This window comes from Aulostomus chinensis, chromosome 7, assembly GCF_037954235.1.
Source record: "Aulostomus chinensis isolate RoL2024-O1b breed Wild chromosome 7, RoL_Achi_v1.0, whole genome shotgun sequence".
Taxonomy (NCBI): domain Eukaryota; kingdom Metazoa; phylum Chordata; class Actinopteri; order Syngnathiformes; family Aulostomidae; genus Aulostomus; species Aulostomus chinensis.
The window spans coordinates 30,736,770-30,750,912 of NC_141326.1; the positions used below are offsets into that span (position 1 = coordinate 30,736,770).

General features: G+C 50.5%; 2 protein-coding genes across 6 annotated transcripts; both read left to right on the forward strand.

Moving 5' to 3' along the window:
* Positions 1-1,276: 1,276 nt before the first annotated feature.
* pclaf (PCNA clamp associated factor) lies at positions 1,277-3,408 on the forward strand. The gene is made up of 4 exons (XM_086207934.1): positions 1,277-1,430; positions 1,939-2,022; positions 2,136-2,316; positions 2,821-3,408. The coding sequence occupies exons 1-4, from the start codon at positions 1,385-1,387 to the stop codon at positions 2,858-2,860; spliced, it is 351 nt and encodes a 116-aa protein (XP_086064060.1). The 5' UTR covers positions 1,277-1,384; the 3' UTR covers positions 2,861-3,408.
* Positions 3,409-3,888: 480 nt separating this feature from the next.
* Positions 3,889-13,976, forward strand: fcsk (fucose kinase). 5 transcript variants are annotated; one of them, XM_086209935.1, is made up of 23 exons: positions 3,889-4,222; positions 4,962-5,113; positions 5,219-5,269; positions 5,346-5,471; positions 5,543-5,615; positions 5,995-6,095; positions 6,263-6,343; positions 6,451-6,570; positions 6,681-6,852; positions 7,167-7,273; positions 7,360-7,461; positions 7,902-8,075; positions 8,613-8,686; positions 8,915-9,270; positions 9,431-9,686; positions 9,762-9,928; positions 10,602-10,829; positions 10,907-11,050; positions 11,482-11,601; positions 11,765-11,952; positions 12,330-12,429; positions 12,854-13,077; positions 13,377-13,976. In XM_086209935.1, exons 1-23 carry the CDS (start codon positions 4,150-4,152, stop codon positions 13,446-13,448), a joined length of 3,261 nt encoding a protein of 1,086 aa, XP_086066061.1. In that variant the 5' UTR covers positions 3,889-4,149; the 3' UTR covers positions 13,449-13,976. The 5 variants fall into 5 exon arrangements, with proteins under 5 accessions (XP_086066061.1, XP_086066062.1, XP_086066064.1 ...); XM_086209936.1 differs by having other exon boundaries at positions 6,263-6,334; XM_086209938.1 differs by having other exon boundaries at positions 5,019-5,113.
* Positions 13,977-14,143: the final 167 nt, after the last annotated feature.

Here is a 14,143-nt window from a genome sequence, read left to right on the forward strand (position 1 = left end):
TCAGTCTGGGATGCAGACGTCCGTCCCCACTGATCCTGGATCTGCTCCACCTTCCTGCTGGTAAAGGAAGGTTCTGGTGGCTGCTGTTGCAGGATGTGCTGCTGATGGAGAATTGTTGGGTGGAGGTTCATTGAAGGAGGGAGGTGCTGGACCTGCTCTACTTGGAACTGCTTTGAATTTGGGATTTGTTGGGCTAAATAAAACTGACTTGACCAGCTCCCGTACATCAGAAGACTTGAAAAGATTTGTGGAAAAACCACCATCACACAAGTTTTTAGTTGCAGCCTTGTCTCAGACTGAGATTGTACAAAGACTGTGTATCTTTCAAGGTCATCATTTACAAGACTACAACTAGATTCTTTCATCACTTTTATTCATATATATGTTCAGGGTGGTGGGGGTGGAGCCTATCCCAGCAGCCTTCACCCTGGACAGGTCACCAGTCCATGGCAGGGCCAACACATACTTGCTGGGGGGCCAGAGTGACAACCACTGCTCCACCCTGCTGCACGAAGAAACCCATTAATTAAAAAAATGACATATCTATCTACATATCTATAGATCTAGATCTATAGATATGTAGATAGATCCATACCTATATAGATTGATAGATTCTACAATTCTACAATTTCATTTAGCAGACACTTTTGTCCAAAGCGACGTACAACACAAGCAAGAATTCAGACTGAAGGAAAAACCCATTCTGGATCATCTGCAGAGGCTTGAATGAGCCTGCAGGGAGGCCTGCCAGAAGAGAGTTGCAGTAGTCAATGCGTGAGATGCAAGAGCCTGAACCAGAATCTGTGTGGTCTGTTGGGTCAGGAAGGGTCTGATCTTCCTGATGTTGTAGAGGGCGTAACTATAACAGGGCATGACAGATAGATATTTATTTATTTTGATCGTGTTGTGTCACCATGAAGCCTGACTGTTGTCTGAAAGTCCCAGACGAAGAGAAGCCTGATCTACTAATTACCTCCTGGTACTTGACCATCGAGGTGACGCGAGGCGCCGCGTCCCGAGTTAAACTCCTAAAATGTCCTCCTGACTTCTGTTTTAAATGTGTGACGTGAACATCTTCGGGTGTGAGCCCCTCACGTGTCTATGGGAGCCCAGCGTGAGCGGAAGTCTGCTCACCCTGGGACGGGGCAAACGCTGGGTTTCTCTGTCGGGGAGAACGCTCGTGTTGTAGACCAACTCTGCAGTTACACGCCTTCGTCTGAGGGGGCGATATTGCAACTGCTTGAAGCAAATCAACGAAGAAGAGATCTCCCGCCCCATCCGCTGATCTTTTTAAACCGAGGCGGGATTCTTCTTGGTTCATTCACCCTTCTGACCGGAGAAGTTTAAACCGAGACGCCCGGTGCTTTCACAGACTGTGACCAAGATGGTGAGGACCAAAGCGGACAGCGTTCCCGCGTCTTACCGGAAAGGTAACACGACCACAAACGTAGAAACGTGTTGTTTAATGAACACAGCGTTAGCACGTTCCTGTATCGGTAATCCGTTAAATCCAGAGTCGCGCCTCCCGCCAACTCCGCGCCCTCCGCCCCCGATGGCCGTCGCTGCTGTCAGCTACAACTCGCGTATCTGGATATCTCTCCGGCCCTCAGGCTGCGCTGAGAGCGGGGGTTTTCCGGAGCGGCCGGCAGCCTCCCCGAGCTGGCGCCAGTTTTGGGCGCCGCAGTGCAGATTTCCGCCAACAACAAAAGCCCCATTTAAACCCTCCTGACCGAATACCGACGGCCCTCCATCATCTCACTGCATGAGCCGGTGGCTGCACCCACCGTTCAACTACAATTAATGGAAATTTTACTTTTCCACCTTGAAGAAGCTCATAGAACACTGGCCTGCTTCCTGGCTCCAGTTCTGTGAATGGAACCAGGTCCTGCGTCTGGTGCTGCTTGTGTTGCATGAGTCACGGATGTGTTTCTGTTGCAGCTGTTGCAGCTTCTGCACCCCGGAAGTCCCTGGGTTCCAGCTCTACTAACTCCTCCTCCTCCAGCGGCCAGGCTGCGACCCCTGGTGAGCTGCAACACACACACACACACACACACACACACACACACACACACACACACACACAGAGCCAGGATGGAGTGGAGTAGAAACAGGCTGACCTGGTTTTACACCCACAGCAAAGAGCAAGTATGCCGGTGGGAACCCTGTGTGTCCCCGTCCCACCCCGACCTGGCAGAGGGGCATTGGGGACTTCTTCGGGGGTCCCAGCAGGAAGCCTGAGAAGGAGAACCAGAGACCGCAGGAGGTGGAAGATGGTGAGGAACCTGGAGGCAGCGGGGTGTCAAAGACCATCAGGAAGTACGTCACCGCCATGTTGGTGTGGTAGGATTTGTCGTCTGTGTTTCTGTTCACGTCTTTCATCCATGTTGCTCCGCTGTTGGACACTTGAACGTTTCTGAGCGTAGAAAAGCTTCAGTGTCCGCTGTGACGCTTCAGCCATGAACTCAACAAACGGCTGTCAAGCGCGCTGTAATGAGGACTGAGCACAAGGAGGAATGGTGAGAAGACCAGTTTAGTTTAGGAGCCGCCGTCGTCAGCAGGGCTCAAACTGAAACGGTGATTATTTGGTTTTGTCATATTTTATTTGGATCTTTAACCCTGGAGGAGACGGCGTGTCCGCATCGCCACTGTCAGACCTTAGAATGGTGGAGTTTCCTTCAGTATGAGGCCCTCCTATCATGGAGCGCGTCAGCCATCAACGGTCGAGTTCGCCACCGTGAGGAGCGTCTGTCCATCAGGCCGGGAACCTGCTGGAGGCCGAAAGATGGGGCAGAGCAACTGAAGCGTGTGTTTGCTGTGCAGGTGCCGACCGCTGCCTGAGACGGAGGAGGAGGAGGACTGAGACGGAGGAGGAGGACTGAGACGGAGGAGGAGGACTGAGACGGAGGAGGAGGACTGAGACGGAGGAGGAGGAGGACTGAGACGGAGGAGGAGGAGGACTGAGACGGAGGAGGAGGAGGACTGAGACGGAGGAGGAGGAGGACTGAGACGGAGGAGGAGGAGGACTGAGACGGAGGAGGAGGACTGAGACGGAGGAGGACACGAACACACTTTTCATGTACATCTGTATATAACTGCTTCTGAATTTGTCTGTATAGTTGATTAAACTACTCTTTGATGCTGTTTGTCAAGAACTCGTCAGCTTTTTCGTTTCATCCGCAGTAAAAACGTTGATCGTGTGAACGGACATCAGCTGTTCTGCTGGAACATGAGGTCGTTCTCCATGTCGGAGACGTCAGAGATGCAGTTTTGTTGCTGAATGATGGTGAAATGTTAGTTTGTAGACATTCTGGAAGGATTTGAGTGTTGAAACGCCGCTGATGTCACGCTAAACACGACATTGAAGTTTGTTTTTTTAATAAATCAGAAACTCATCAAAGTAGAAGGACTCTTCATTCACGTGTCATCGCTGACGCGTCGGAGTGGCAACTCTGAACGCATCAGGACTTTTGCTTCAAACTCCTGCATTTTATAAATAAACAGAAATACCAAGTTTATAGACACTGATTCAATTTCAAGCACATTCATGTGCTTCACCACAAAGCCTTTATTTATTGTACTTTCACTACTACTGCTACTACTACTACTGCTACTACTACTACTCCTCTTAAAATGTTTGCTGGTAAATTCTGACATGAGTTTGTCGTGTAAAATTTAAAAAAGAAGAAGCCTAGAAGTTCTTAACTCTTTTACAGAGCTACAGGAAGTGGCTCCAAACAGGCCAACAGGTTACTTCACCTGAAGGTGGACGGTGGACTCCGCCCCGCCAGAATGTCCCGTGGTAGAAATCAACCAACATCCTCTCGTGGACCGGAGCTCACGCGCTTCGACGTGCGCTCGTCACAGGGCCTCGAGGCGGCGGGGAACGCTTCGCGTTCTTGTTCTGCTTGTTCTTAGCCACTCGTCGCCGCCTTGCGGAGACACGCAGACGTCAAAACTAAACACCACTGCTGTAGTTACGGGAGCCCGAGTGGACCAAACCATTCGAAGCAGAAAATAGACGATACGGTGAATTTGTCGTCGTGGACGGACTCCGGTAATCTGATCCTCACGCGGACAGCCAGCCGTTAGCCGCTGCTAGCTGAGTTGCTAGCTGTGAGTTCAGCAGGTCTGCGGCTGTTGTGAGCCGCCATGTCTGGTTTCAGGTGGACAGTGGTCGTCCTCACCTGCCAGCACAAAGACAGTGTTTACGCCTTCCAGAGAGGTGAGACCTAGGGGTGAGACGGTCACCTGTCTGTCTGCTGTTCCACTCGTTGACCTGCTGGTGGTGCTACTGAGCTGCTGATGAGTATTTATTACGATACAACGAGACTGATGATGTCCAGTACTTTATCAGCTGATATCACCAAATCTGCTCATACAATTCAGGATTAGCAAATAAAACTAAGTTTTCCTTTAATTCCCGAGTCAAGTCATAGCGAGGAGAAGGGTTGGAGGTCAGGGGATGTTTTTATTTGATCATTCTGATTTCAACGTGGGCGGCCCGGTGGAGCAGTGGTCCTCACTGTGGCCCCCACCAAGAAGGTTGTGGGTGGAGCCCCGGCTGCAGCACGGGGTCTTTCTGGGTGAGTCTCCATGTTCTCCCTGTTCCTGCTGGGTTCTCTCTGGTACTCCAGCTTCCTCCACAGTCCAAAGACATCAAGAGGGACCAGGTTAATCCAGACTCTAAATTGACCGTAGGCGTGGCTGGGAGAGCCAATGGTTGTCTGTCTCTATGTGTTGGCCCTGCCATGGACTGGTGACCTGTCCAGGGGGAAGGCTGCTGGGATAGGCTCCACCCCCACCACCCTGAACAGGAGGAGAGGGAGAACATGGAGGGATGGATGATGGAGGGATGGATGGATGATTGATGGATGGAGGAATGGATGGATAGATGGAGGGATTTCAACAAGGAAGATCAGGAGGGAAAATGTATGAGGAAATAAAATGTGTGTGTGTGTCAGAGCTGGAGCTGAGGAGTCAGCGAGGGTCTTTGTCTCCGGGTGCGTTGGTTTTGACAGTGCAGGACCGCCAAGAGCCGCTGGGCAGTGGGGGGGCGACACTCAATGCTCTGCTAGTAGCAGCAGAACATCTGAGCAGCCGAGCTGGACACACGGTGAGTCCTACTGGTCCTGCTGGTCCTACTGGTCCTGCTGGTCCTACATACAACCTGTAAGCTGGTTAGGGTCATAATGAGTCCTACTTCCTGTTGTTTCCTCAGGTGGTGACCGCTGACGTCCTGGATGAAGCTCACATCCTTATCCTCCACACTGTGGGTCCAACAGCTTTTTGGTTCTGCAAGTTCTGTTTTGTTCTGTTCTGATCCATCAGCTGATTTTCCCCATCAGGGCCGTGACTTCCCCTGGAGCTCCTGCAGCCGAGCCTTCTGCTGGCTGCCTTGGGAGAAACCGGACCAGCCGGTCCTGGCTCCAGTCTGCTGTCTGGACCTGCTGCTGGACTGCCTCACCAACCAGGTCCGCTCAGTCCTTGGATCGCAGCTCTAGTGAATGACATCATAAACCAAATGGGTTTGTCCTCCACTCAGATCTGTCCTGGTTCTCCTCCTGGTGTTTGGGTCTGCAGCACCGACATGATCCTCAGCATCCCCCCCGACTTTGGTCAGTGTGGCGTTCACTGACAGCACTGGGATGGATCACGGCATGTTTGGGGTGTTTCAGTCGGAAGAGCAGAACTACAACCTCAACTCAGTCTGGAATTAAAATCTTTTTCTTTTTTTTTTAATTGGTAAAGGAATTCAGAAAAATTATTCCAGATTAACAGAGAGAACCTGAAAATTCCTGGACATTACAGATTTCCTGAATAATCCCTGAGATTACAAACATTTCCTAGAAAACAAGGAGAGATTGCATGAGATTAACAAGGAAAAACATTACTAATCTCTATTATTATTCATGTCTGAGATTATTTAGAAAATTGTGTGTGTGTGTGTGTGTGTGTGTGTGTGTGTGTGTGTGTGTGTGTGTGTGTGTGTGTTAGTTTTCTCCTGGGAGGAAGGGTTCTCTGGCGTTAGGGTCTTGGCATTACCTGGTGACATTTCTTATGCAGCCAATCACGGCGTCTACCTGTCCAACCACCAGGTGAACGCCGCTTTATATATATGTGTATATATATATATATATATATATATATATATATATATATATATATATATATATGCAAACACACATATGTACACATACATAGTGTGCATGTATACTCACACACACATATATGTGTTTGAAGGTGCGCTTGTTTTGCCATCCAGGGTCAGGTGAGGGACATCATCTACCAAGGGACGAAGGAGCAGATCCAGCCGGCAGCGATGCCTGATGGGAAGGTGCCACTGGTGCGACTTCCTTCCTGCAGCTGTTAGCGCACGTTTGACGTTTAGCTGCTATTTGTGGAGTTTGTGACATCGTCTGCACTCAAGGTGACGCTGGCGTGTGTCTGCAGGTGTCTGGTCCCATCTTCTTCAGCAGGGGCGTGTCAGAGAAGTTGCTACAGGCTCACGTGACTCCTCCACTGGATGGCTGTACTTACCTGGGCCTGGACTCTGGAGCTCCACCCCTCCAGGTAACTGTCCGTCATTGCAGTATGTTGCTGTCCTCTAGTGGACAGCCATGTCACCTTCATTCTATGAAATATGCAGGTTGTGATGCGGTCGGGCTTCCTGTCCTCCTCAGATCTCGCTCTTCCTGGATGTGTTGAAATGTCTCTGCTTAGATCTGACTCAAGACCAGTTTGTGAGAGAAGAGAGAGCCGGCTGCAGTTCTGCTGCTGGTCCACAGGGGGCGGTGGTGAGAGGCGGGAGGGCAGAGCTGTGGAGGATCCTGAGGGGAACGCCACTCAGCATGGGTGGGCGTCTTTGTCTCTGATAATAACTGAGTTCTCCTGTGTTGGAGGTCTCCCACCTCTAGCTGGGGTTAAGTCATTGCCATGGAAACACAGCACCTTAGACTGATGTGGAAAATGACACAAACTGAAAAAAATGTGACAGGAAGTGGATAAAGCAGAATCGGGTGACGGGATCAGAGACTTGATGACGATGAAAATGTGAATGTCGCTTGAATATCATCAACTCGGTTACGTTTCTTACTTAATTCTTTTCAGTTGGTTTGAACTTTTGAGCATCAGGTGACTTTTCTGACTCAGTAACATCTTGTCCTCAGTCTACGTCAGCGGTGGTCGCTATGACTACTTGACTCTGTCTGGGAAGCAGCATGTGACACGGCTAACTTGTGATTGGATGGATGCAAACACTCTCTCACATATCCAGGTGACATTTCCTGTTCCTCGTTCAAGATGTTCTAAGTTCTCGCAGCACGATTCTCTAACGCTGCTGGGCCTCCCGTCTCCTCTCAGAGAGACAGCGGTGTGAGCAAAGGAGCTCAGGTGATCAACAGTGTTCTGGAGGGAGGCGTTGCCATGGTGACTGGATCAGTGGTGCAACACTGCCACCTGCAGGTCAGAAGATAAAGCTGGTTTCATCCAGGTTTGACACAATGATTGGACCATCCTGGAGGGTGAAGGTTCACTCTTCAGTCCGACGCTCCCTGATGATGAACCGAATCGGACCAATCAGAAACCTGTGGTAGCCAACCTGGGGTAGCTAGCTAGCGTCAACCCCCTTGTGTCTGATACCATCCTCTCAGCCGTGATCGCGTCCAGTTTGACGACAGTCCCGCTGCTCTGAACAGTCAAAACCTGAACACAGTCTCTGAGACTGAACAGTTCCACCCGCTCAGGATGGGACCACATGACCGATTCACTATGGCGTATTGAAAGCTAACATTAGCCTATCAACAGTTGTCATTATTCAGTCAGGCTGAAATATCTGAGGATGTCGTCGGTGGCTTCTGATGAAGTTGAAACACCTGAAAAGCTCCTGGTTTTCTCTCCACCAGGGTCCCCTGCAGGTCCAGTCTGGTTGTTTGCTGTCTGGTCTTGAGTTGTCCACATCCCGGTGTATCCAGCAGCTGCCACTGGTTACTGACATCATCATTCAGGGACATCGAATTGAGCTGGGCGACCTGAAGGTGAACGTGTACACGGTGATGGGAGCGCAGGATGACCTGCAGGTAAAACACAGCAAATACTTCTATTGAAGTGTGTCACACTCTGGGGGGTCCTGCCCCCCGTCCTCCACCCGCCCCGCTGTCCTGCATGTTCTAGATGCTGTCGTGCTCCAACACACCTGATTCAGTCTTCCATCTAAGACCAGCCCAGCAGGGGGGGCGTCAGCACCAACACCCCTGGAGCCCCAGGTTCCTGCTCATGTGCTGGCCCCTCTTGGCTGAGTTGTGAACTGTGTCTTACTGGACTCTTTTAACTGGTATCAGACTGTGATGTGATCCAGATGTTGTAACATCTGTGGACTTCAGCTTGCATTTGCTCCGCCTTCAAATAACACCCGATCGTCCAACTGTATGAAGAAACTGGCTCTGTCGATCATTTGTTAGCCCTATGGAGCAGGAACCGGTTCCAGAGCTTTTGATGGGTAGAAAGTTCAAAATTGTTTAAAGCTCCCAAAAAATTGCAAATATTGATTTCATGGGGCTCTACGATCTTGAGTGGAGTAGAAATGTCATGTGACCAAGTTTCTTCACCTTCCTCAGGTCTCCAGTGATGATGCTGACGCCTCCTTCCTCAACCGGACCTGGAACCTCTTCTACAGCAGGACTGGAATACAGTAAGACTGTGACCTTTGACCTTGCTTTGACTAGCACCCACAGTCTTGGAACATTTTTTATCAGTTTGTTTATATTTGTGACTTGTGCTGAGAGCTGGTGTTTGGTCTCTGAACATTTCTTCTATTGGCTTCAAACTACTGATGTCACGACTTGAATTCAGGTGTTTCATGAGAACAGAGACGGAGACGCCCAAACAGTCAGGAGGTTTTAAATGCTTGTCCTGTCAGGCCCGAGGAACTGTGGGTCCAAGGAGACTGCCGCTCCCTCCTGGAGGCGCGTCTTTTTCCGGTTCTCCACCCCAGGGGAGGTGCCGTGGGCGTGGACGGGGGCATCGGCTGGCTGCTTGGCGGGGCCGGCTGTCTGCAGAGGTGGAGGGAAGCCTGGAGGCTCTCGCTGAAGGAGGTGCTCTCACTCACCCACCAGGCGGCGGAGCTCCGGTGGAGGGAGGAGCTACTGTTCCTGGCGGGGAGGAGGAGAGTGACTGACGCCCTGACGAGGTGGACGGACGTCAGCCTGCTGCCCTGCTTCAGGGCGGTGGTGCTGGGGGGCCAGCAAGAGGCACTGCTGCACACGCTGGACGCCAGTGAGCCTGATGCTTTCATTTATCATTATCTGTCTTCCATTGCGGCGCCATGACCTGCAGATATGAAATCGATTCAAGTAATTAGAAGCACAATTTCTACAGAAGACAGAGTGGCGATAAACAAACACAAGGCTCTTCTCTCCTCTGGCATAACTTTCAGTTGCAGCAGGTAGCAGGAGTGAGCAGGAGGTGGAGCCAGGTCAGAGGGCGGAGCCAGGTGCAGAGCTAGGTGTTGCTGCTCGCTGCCTCTCCTGTATTGCTGATGTGTTGGTGTGCATGGCGGCGGGTGGGGGGGGGCTGCGGAGTGGGCCAGCCGCTAATGAGGCCTGGAGCTCTGCCTACATCCTATTGGAGGAAGGTGACCTGAAAGGTGGAGTCAAGGCGCTGGCCGTGCAGAGAGCTCATTGGCTCAGCAGGTGAGCTTCCTTCTCTGCTTTCTTTTCTGTGTTTTGGTGTTAATGGTCTGCGCTGATTGTGGCTGCCCCCTACAGGCCTGACCTGCTGGTGCGGGCAGCACGCCATTACGAAGGTGCTGGGCAGGTGCTGCTGCGACAGGCGGTCATGTCATCAAAGAGGTTCATTTCCATTGGCCAGGGTAAAGTCCCGCCCCTTGAAGGGTGGCATGAAGTGGAGTGTCCAGCCAGACTGGACCTTGCAGGTGAGCCGGATGGTGCAAACAATTGCGTGACCATATATGATTTCAACTGGCGAGATGCGGTGACGTATGTCCTCTGTGTAAAGCAGAAGAAACAGAATCAAAGTTGCCAGACTGGCATGAAACTATTTTGCCTCCATCATGATGGTAGAACGCATCACGGACCAGGGAAACCGTCATGTATGACGGACACAAGCACGTAAGTCAGTTTAGTGCGACATAATTTGGTGAGGCTCCTCCACCTCTACGTCCGGTCTGAGTGGTTAGACCTCAACATGCCTTCAAGGTGCTCGGGGTGTTAGCTTAGCACAATGACTGGTAGTGTGTGGGAGCTTGGAGGTGCTGCGTCAAATCACTGCTCCCAGTCAGGAACGTAGTGTCTGATTCTACCAGGACAACGTCTCCTCATGTTAAACTGGTATTTAACAATACAACCCTCCTGATATCAATGCAGGCAGAGACGGAGCTACGCTAACACTTCCCACCCACTACCAGTCATTGTGCTAAGCTCACTAGCCTGAGTCTCAGCTCCCTGGAGGAGGGGCTCTGTCTTCTTGTCTGTCTCTGAGGACGATGGACGTTGAGATTCATGGTGTCTCCATGTGTTCCATGTCTTCCAACATGTAACCATGTTAAGGTCTTTTCATCTCTCTACCAGAACATTTTTATCTTCCAGGCGGCTGGAGCGACACGCCGCCCATTGCCTTCGAGCATGGTGGCTCTGTCACCAACGTTGCAGTGAAGGTGGATGGGAGGCATCCTATAGGCGCCAGAGCCCGCCGCATCAGAGAGCCCTGCCTCTTGTTGGTCAGCCACATGGGTGGGTGGGACAGTGGTGTTCCCACGGAGATAGTGTGTGACAGCCTGGATGACCTGAGGGACTACTGTCAGCCGCACGCTCCAGGTAGGAGGTAGCCAGCGGGTGAACTGGTCCAGTGATAGCAGCAGGCTTCATTGTGTGTGTGTGTTTGTTTGTTGCAGGAGCCCTGCTCAAGGCTGTGTGTGTCTGCAGCAGCCTGGTGACTCTCTCCTCCCAACAGCCTCTGAGGCATCAGCTGATGGAGCGGTGGGGAGGAGGGGTGGAGCTCCACAGCTGGTCAGTGCTGCCCACTGGCTCGGGACTGGGTGAGAGACCGACCGTGAATGTGGTGATGATGATGACGACGGCAATGGAATTGTTTTTCTAGTGAGAAATGGGGACATTACTTAGATATTTTGTCTCCTGAATTACTGCTTTGTGACACCAGAATGCAGGAAGAGCCAGCCATGTATATTTAGCTTGAAGCTAATGTAGACTGACTGCTAAAAGCAGCTTAATTGTCAAAAAAACCTCAGTCCACAAACTCTCCAGGTCGTCTGGTATCATCCAGGTCTCCTTGATCCAGATTTGTGATCAACCATCAGCTGATACCTGGACTGGATCAAAACCAGCTGGTAGACTTTGGCGCTAGCGTGAAGTGACATGAACAACAGAAGAGCAAAGGGAGAACGACTCTGCAGCCCAGGGTACCAAATGATTCACTCGATGATTCCAACGATATTCGCCCATCCTGCAGGTACCAGCAGTATCCTGGCAGGGGCGCTGTTAGCTGCAGTCTACAGATGCACCGGCCAAACCTACAACACTGACTCGCTCATCCACGCCGTCCTGCACCTGGAGCAGATTCTCACCACGGGTTAGTGGAACAACTCCGAGGGTGCAGCCGTTTCCAAATAGTCCCGATGTTGGGCTCCTTCCTCAGTCACCGCTTCTTCCTCTCTTGTTCTTGAGACACACAAATGTCAGGATAAACAGGAAGGAAGTAGCTCAGGAGGAAATGGACTCTTGTTCTCCCCCAGGTGGAGGCTGGCAGGACCAGGTCGGAGGTCTGGTGGGTGGAATTAAAGTGGGTCGTTCCCAAGCGTCTCTGCCCCTGCGGGTGGAGGTGGAGCGTCTGAGTCCGCCTGAGGACTTCCTGGTTTCACTAGAGCAGCGCCTCCTGCTGGTGTACACTGGAAAGACTCGCCTGGCTCGCAACCTGCTGCAGGTCAGCTTTGCTCTCATCTTTACCACCACGTCATGTGATCACCAGTGCCAGTTTACCTGTTGGTAGGAGAACCTAAACTGTTTTAGATGGGTAGTGAGGAAATGTGGAGGGATGATAGAACTCAGGTGGAGGAACACCTGAACGGACCTGGACTTGGACTTTAAGACGATGTATGGCCTCTAAATGGAGGACGTGCAACATAAGAAGAGACATTCAGACAAGTTCAAATTTAACTTTATTGTTCACTAGAAGTAACACAGAGCTGAATGTAAAAGGTGTGGCATAAATCAAACATACAACCAAATGTGTAGACACGCCCACATGACGTTTACGCCATGACCTCTGATGGCAAAGATGGTGACCGTGATTATGTTTAGGACGTGGTGCGGAGCTGGTACAGCCGTCTGCCCTCGATGGTCAACAACGCCCAGCAGCTGGTGTCCAACTCAGAGGAATGCGCCAGATTCTGTTCTGAAGGTAACGTGAGTCACCAGAACCGAGTTGAATCGTCACAACAGTTGACATCTTCACCAAGTAAACCTTCATTAAGACCTGAGAGGGTCGGTGTCTGAACTGGTTTTGTATTAAAAGATTAATTATCGGTATTTATGGAAGCAGGAAGTGATCATGGCAGCAATGAGGAATGTTTGTAGTCCAACAGGAAGTGATCATGGCAGCAATGAGGAATGTTTGTAGTCCAACAGGAAGGCTGCTTGTCTTCACTGACAACTCTCATAAAACAGTACATTTTTCCAAATCTCTTCTTTGATAAGAGGCGGGTCATGAATTTTTCTGTGTGACACCCTGCATTTCCTAGAAGTCTCTCTCTCTGTCTCTCTCCTTCCCTCCCTCTCTCTCTCTGTCTCTCTCTCCCTGTCTCTCTCTCCCCCCCCCCCCCCAGGCTCTCTGGTGGGACTTGGCCAGTGTCTGGACCGTTCATGGCAGCAGAAGAAGCTGATGGCACCGGGCTGTGAGCCGGTCTCTGTGAGGGTGATGATGGAGTCCTTGAGGCCGTTGGTCCTGGGTCAGACCCTCGCTGGCGCTGGAGGAGGCGGCTTCCTGTACCTTCTCACCCGGGAGCCTCACCAACAGCAGGCGGTGCTTCAGGTCCTCAACAACATGCAGGTGAGCCCTGTAATGCATGCCAGCAGAAGTCTTAGCGGTCAGAACCGTCTGGACAATCCTCATTGGGCCTGAGATAAAACTCTAAGCAAATCTCAGCTGCCGCTGACATTAAAAATGATTGTATTTCTGCTACTCGGTTCCCAAACTGGATAACAGGACTGGTGCCATCAGGGGCTCCACAGAGCCACGCAACAGCTGCACCGCTAGTTAGGTTAGCGGAGTGACTGGTTGAGTGTTGGTCAAGCAAACCTCCATCATAGCATGACCTAGTTACCATGGTAACATTTGTTTTCTTCCAGGGTCTGGGTAACTTCAGTGTACACTCCGTGGAGCTAGACATGGATGGGATCACGGTGCTTCCATCACGCTGACCACACACACACACACACACACACACACACACACACACACACACACCAGCTCGGGTTTGGAGACGTGTCCTCTGATGAAATGTTGATCTTCAGTTCAGGGTTCATCCCCGTGTGGACAACACATCCAGGACTTTTCCAGTCGTTCTAAACGGAACCATATGAACTCTAATATTCCACATTTTTCTGTATTTTAAAAACTTTTCCAGTCCTAGAAATTATTTCCCGATTCTGTGACTTCTCCAGGGTTTTCTGGAGCCTTTGAGATTTTTTTCACCAAGAGAATAATTCCTGCAAGCTGGAGAAATGAGACGGTTCATGTGGATGTGGGACTTGGACAATGCTGGAGGAATTGTGGACATTTGCAACCAGTGATCAATATTTGAATTGGCAAGTTATTGATCTACTGTTCTGCTGAGAATTTTAGTTGTTTGGTATTTTATGGATTTATTTTTCCTCATGGAGATGATTGTCAGTGTTCGAGATGGATTCAGTTTCACTTCATGAATCAACATAATAAACTCGATTTGACACTTGAACTCTTTCATTTGCTTCAGAAACAACAGATTAATCTTCTACTTGTAAATATCGCCTGCTAATTTTTTAAGCAATAGCAAATTTTAGAATTAGCAATAGAAATAAAAAAACCAATAATTTTTACATCTTTTATAAATACATTTGATGTTCTAGATGTTGAT

Bases quoted from the DNA above. Each gene is read 5' to 3' on its own strand.
- pclaf (XM_086207934.1), top strand. From the start codon at position 1,385: ATGGTGAGGACCAAAGCGGACAGCGTTCCCGCGTCTTACCGGAAAG. The intron at 1,431-1,938 runs GTAACACGACCA...TTTCTGTTGCAG, and splicing joins TCCCGCGTCTTACCGGAAAG to CTGTTGCAGCTTCTGCACCC. The intron at 2,317-2,820 runs GTACGTCACCGC...TTTGCTGTGCAG, and splicing joins GTGTCAAAGACCATCAGGAA to GTGCCGACCGCTGCCTGAGA.
- fcsk (XM_086209935.1), top strand. From the start codon at position 4,150: ATGTCTGGTTTCAGGTGGACAGTGGTCGTCCTCACCTGCCAGCACAAA. The intron at 5,472-5,542 runs GTCCGCTCAGTC...TCCTCCACTCAG, and splicing joins TGGACTGCCTCACCAACCAG to ATCTGTCCTGGTTCTCCTCC. The intron at 7,274-7,359 runs GTGACATTTCCT...GTCTCCTCTCAG, and splicing joins ACACTCTCTCACATATCCAG to AGAGACAGCGGTGTGAGCAA.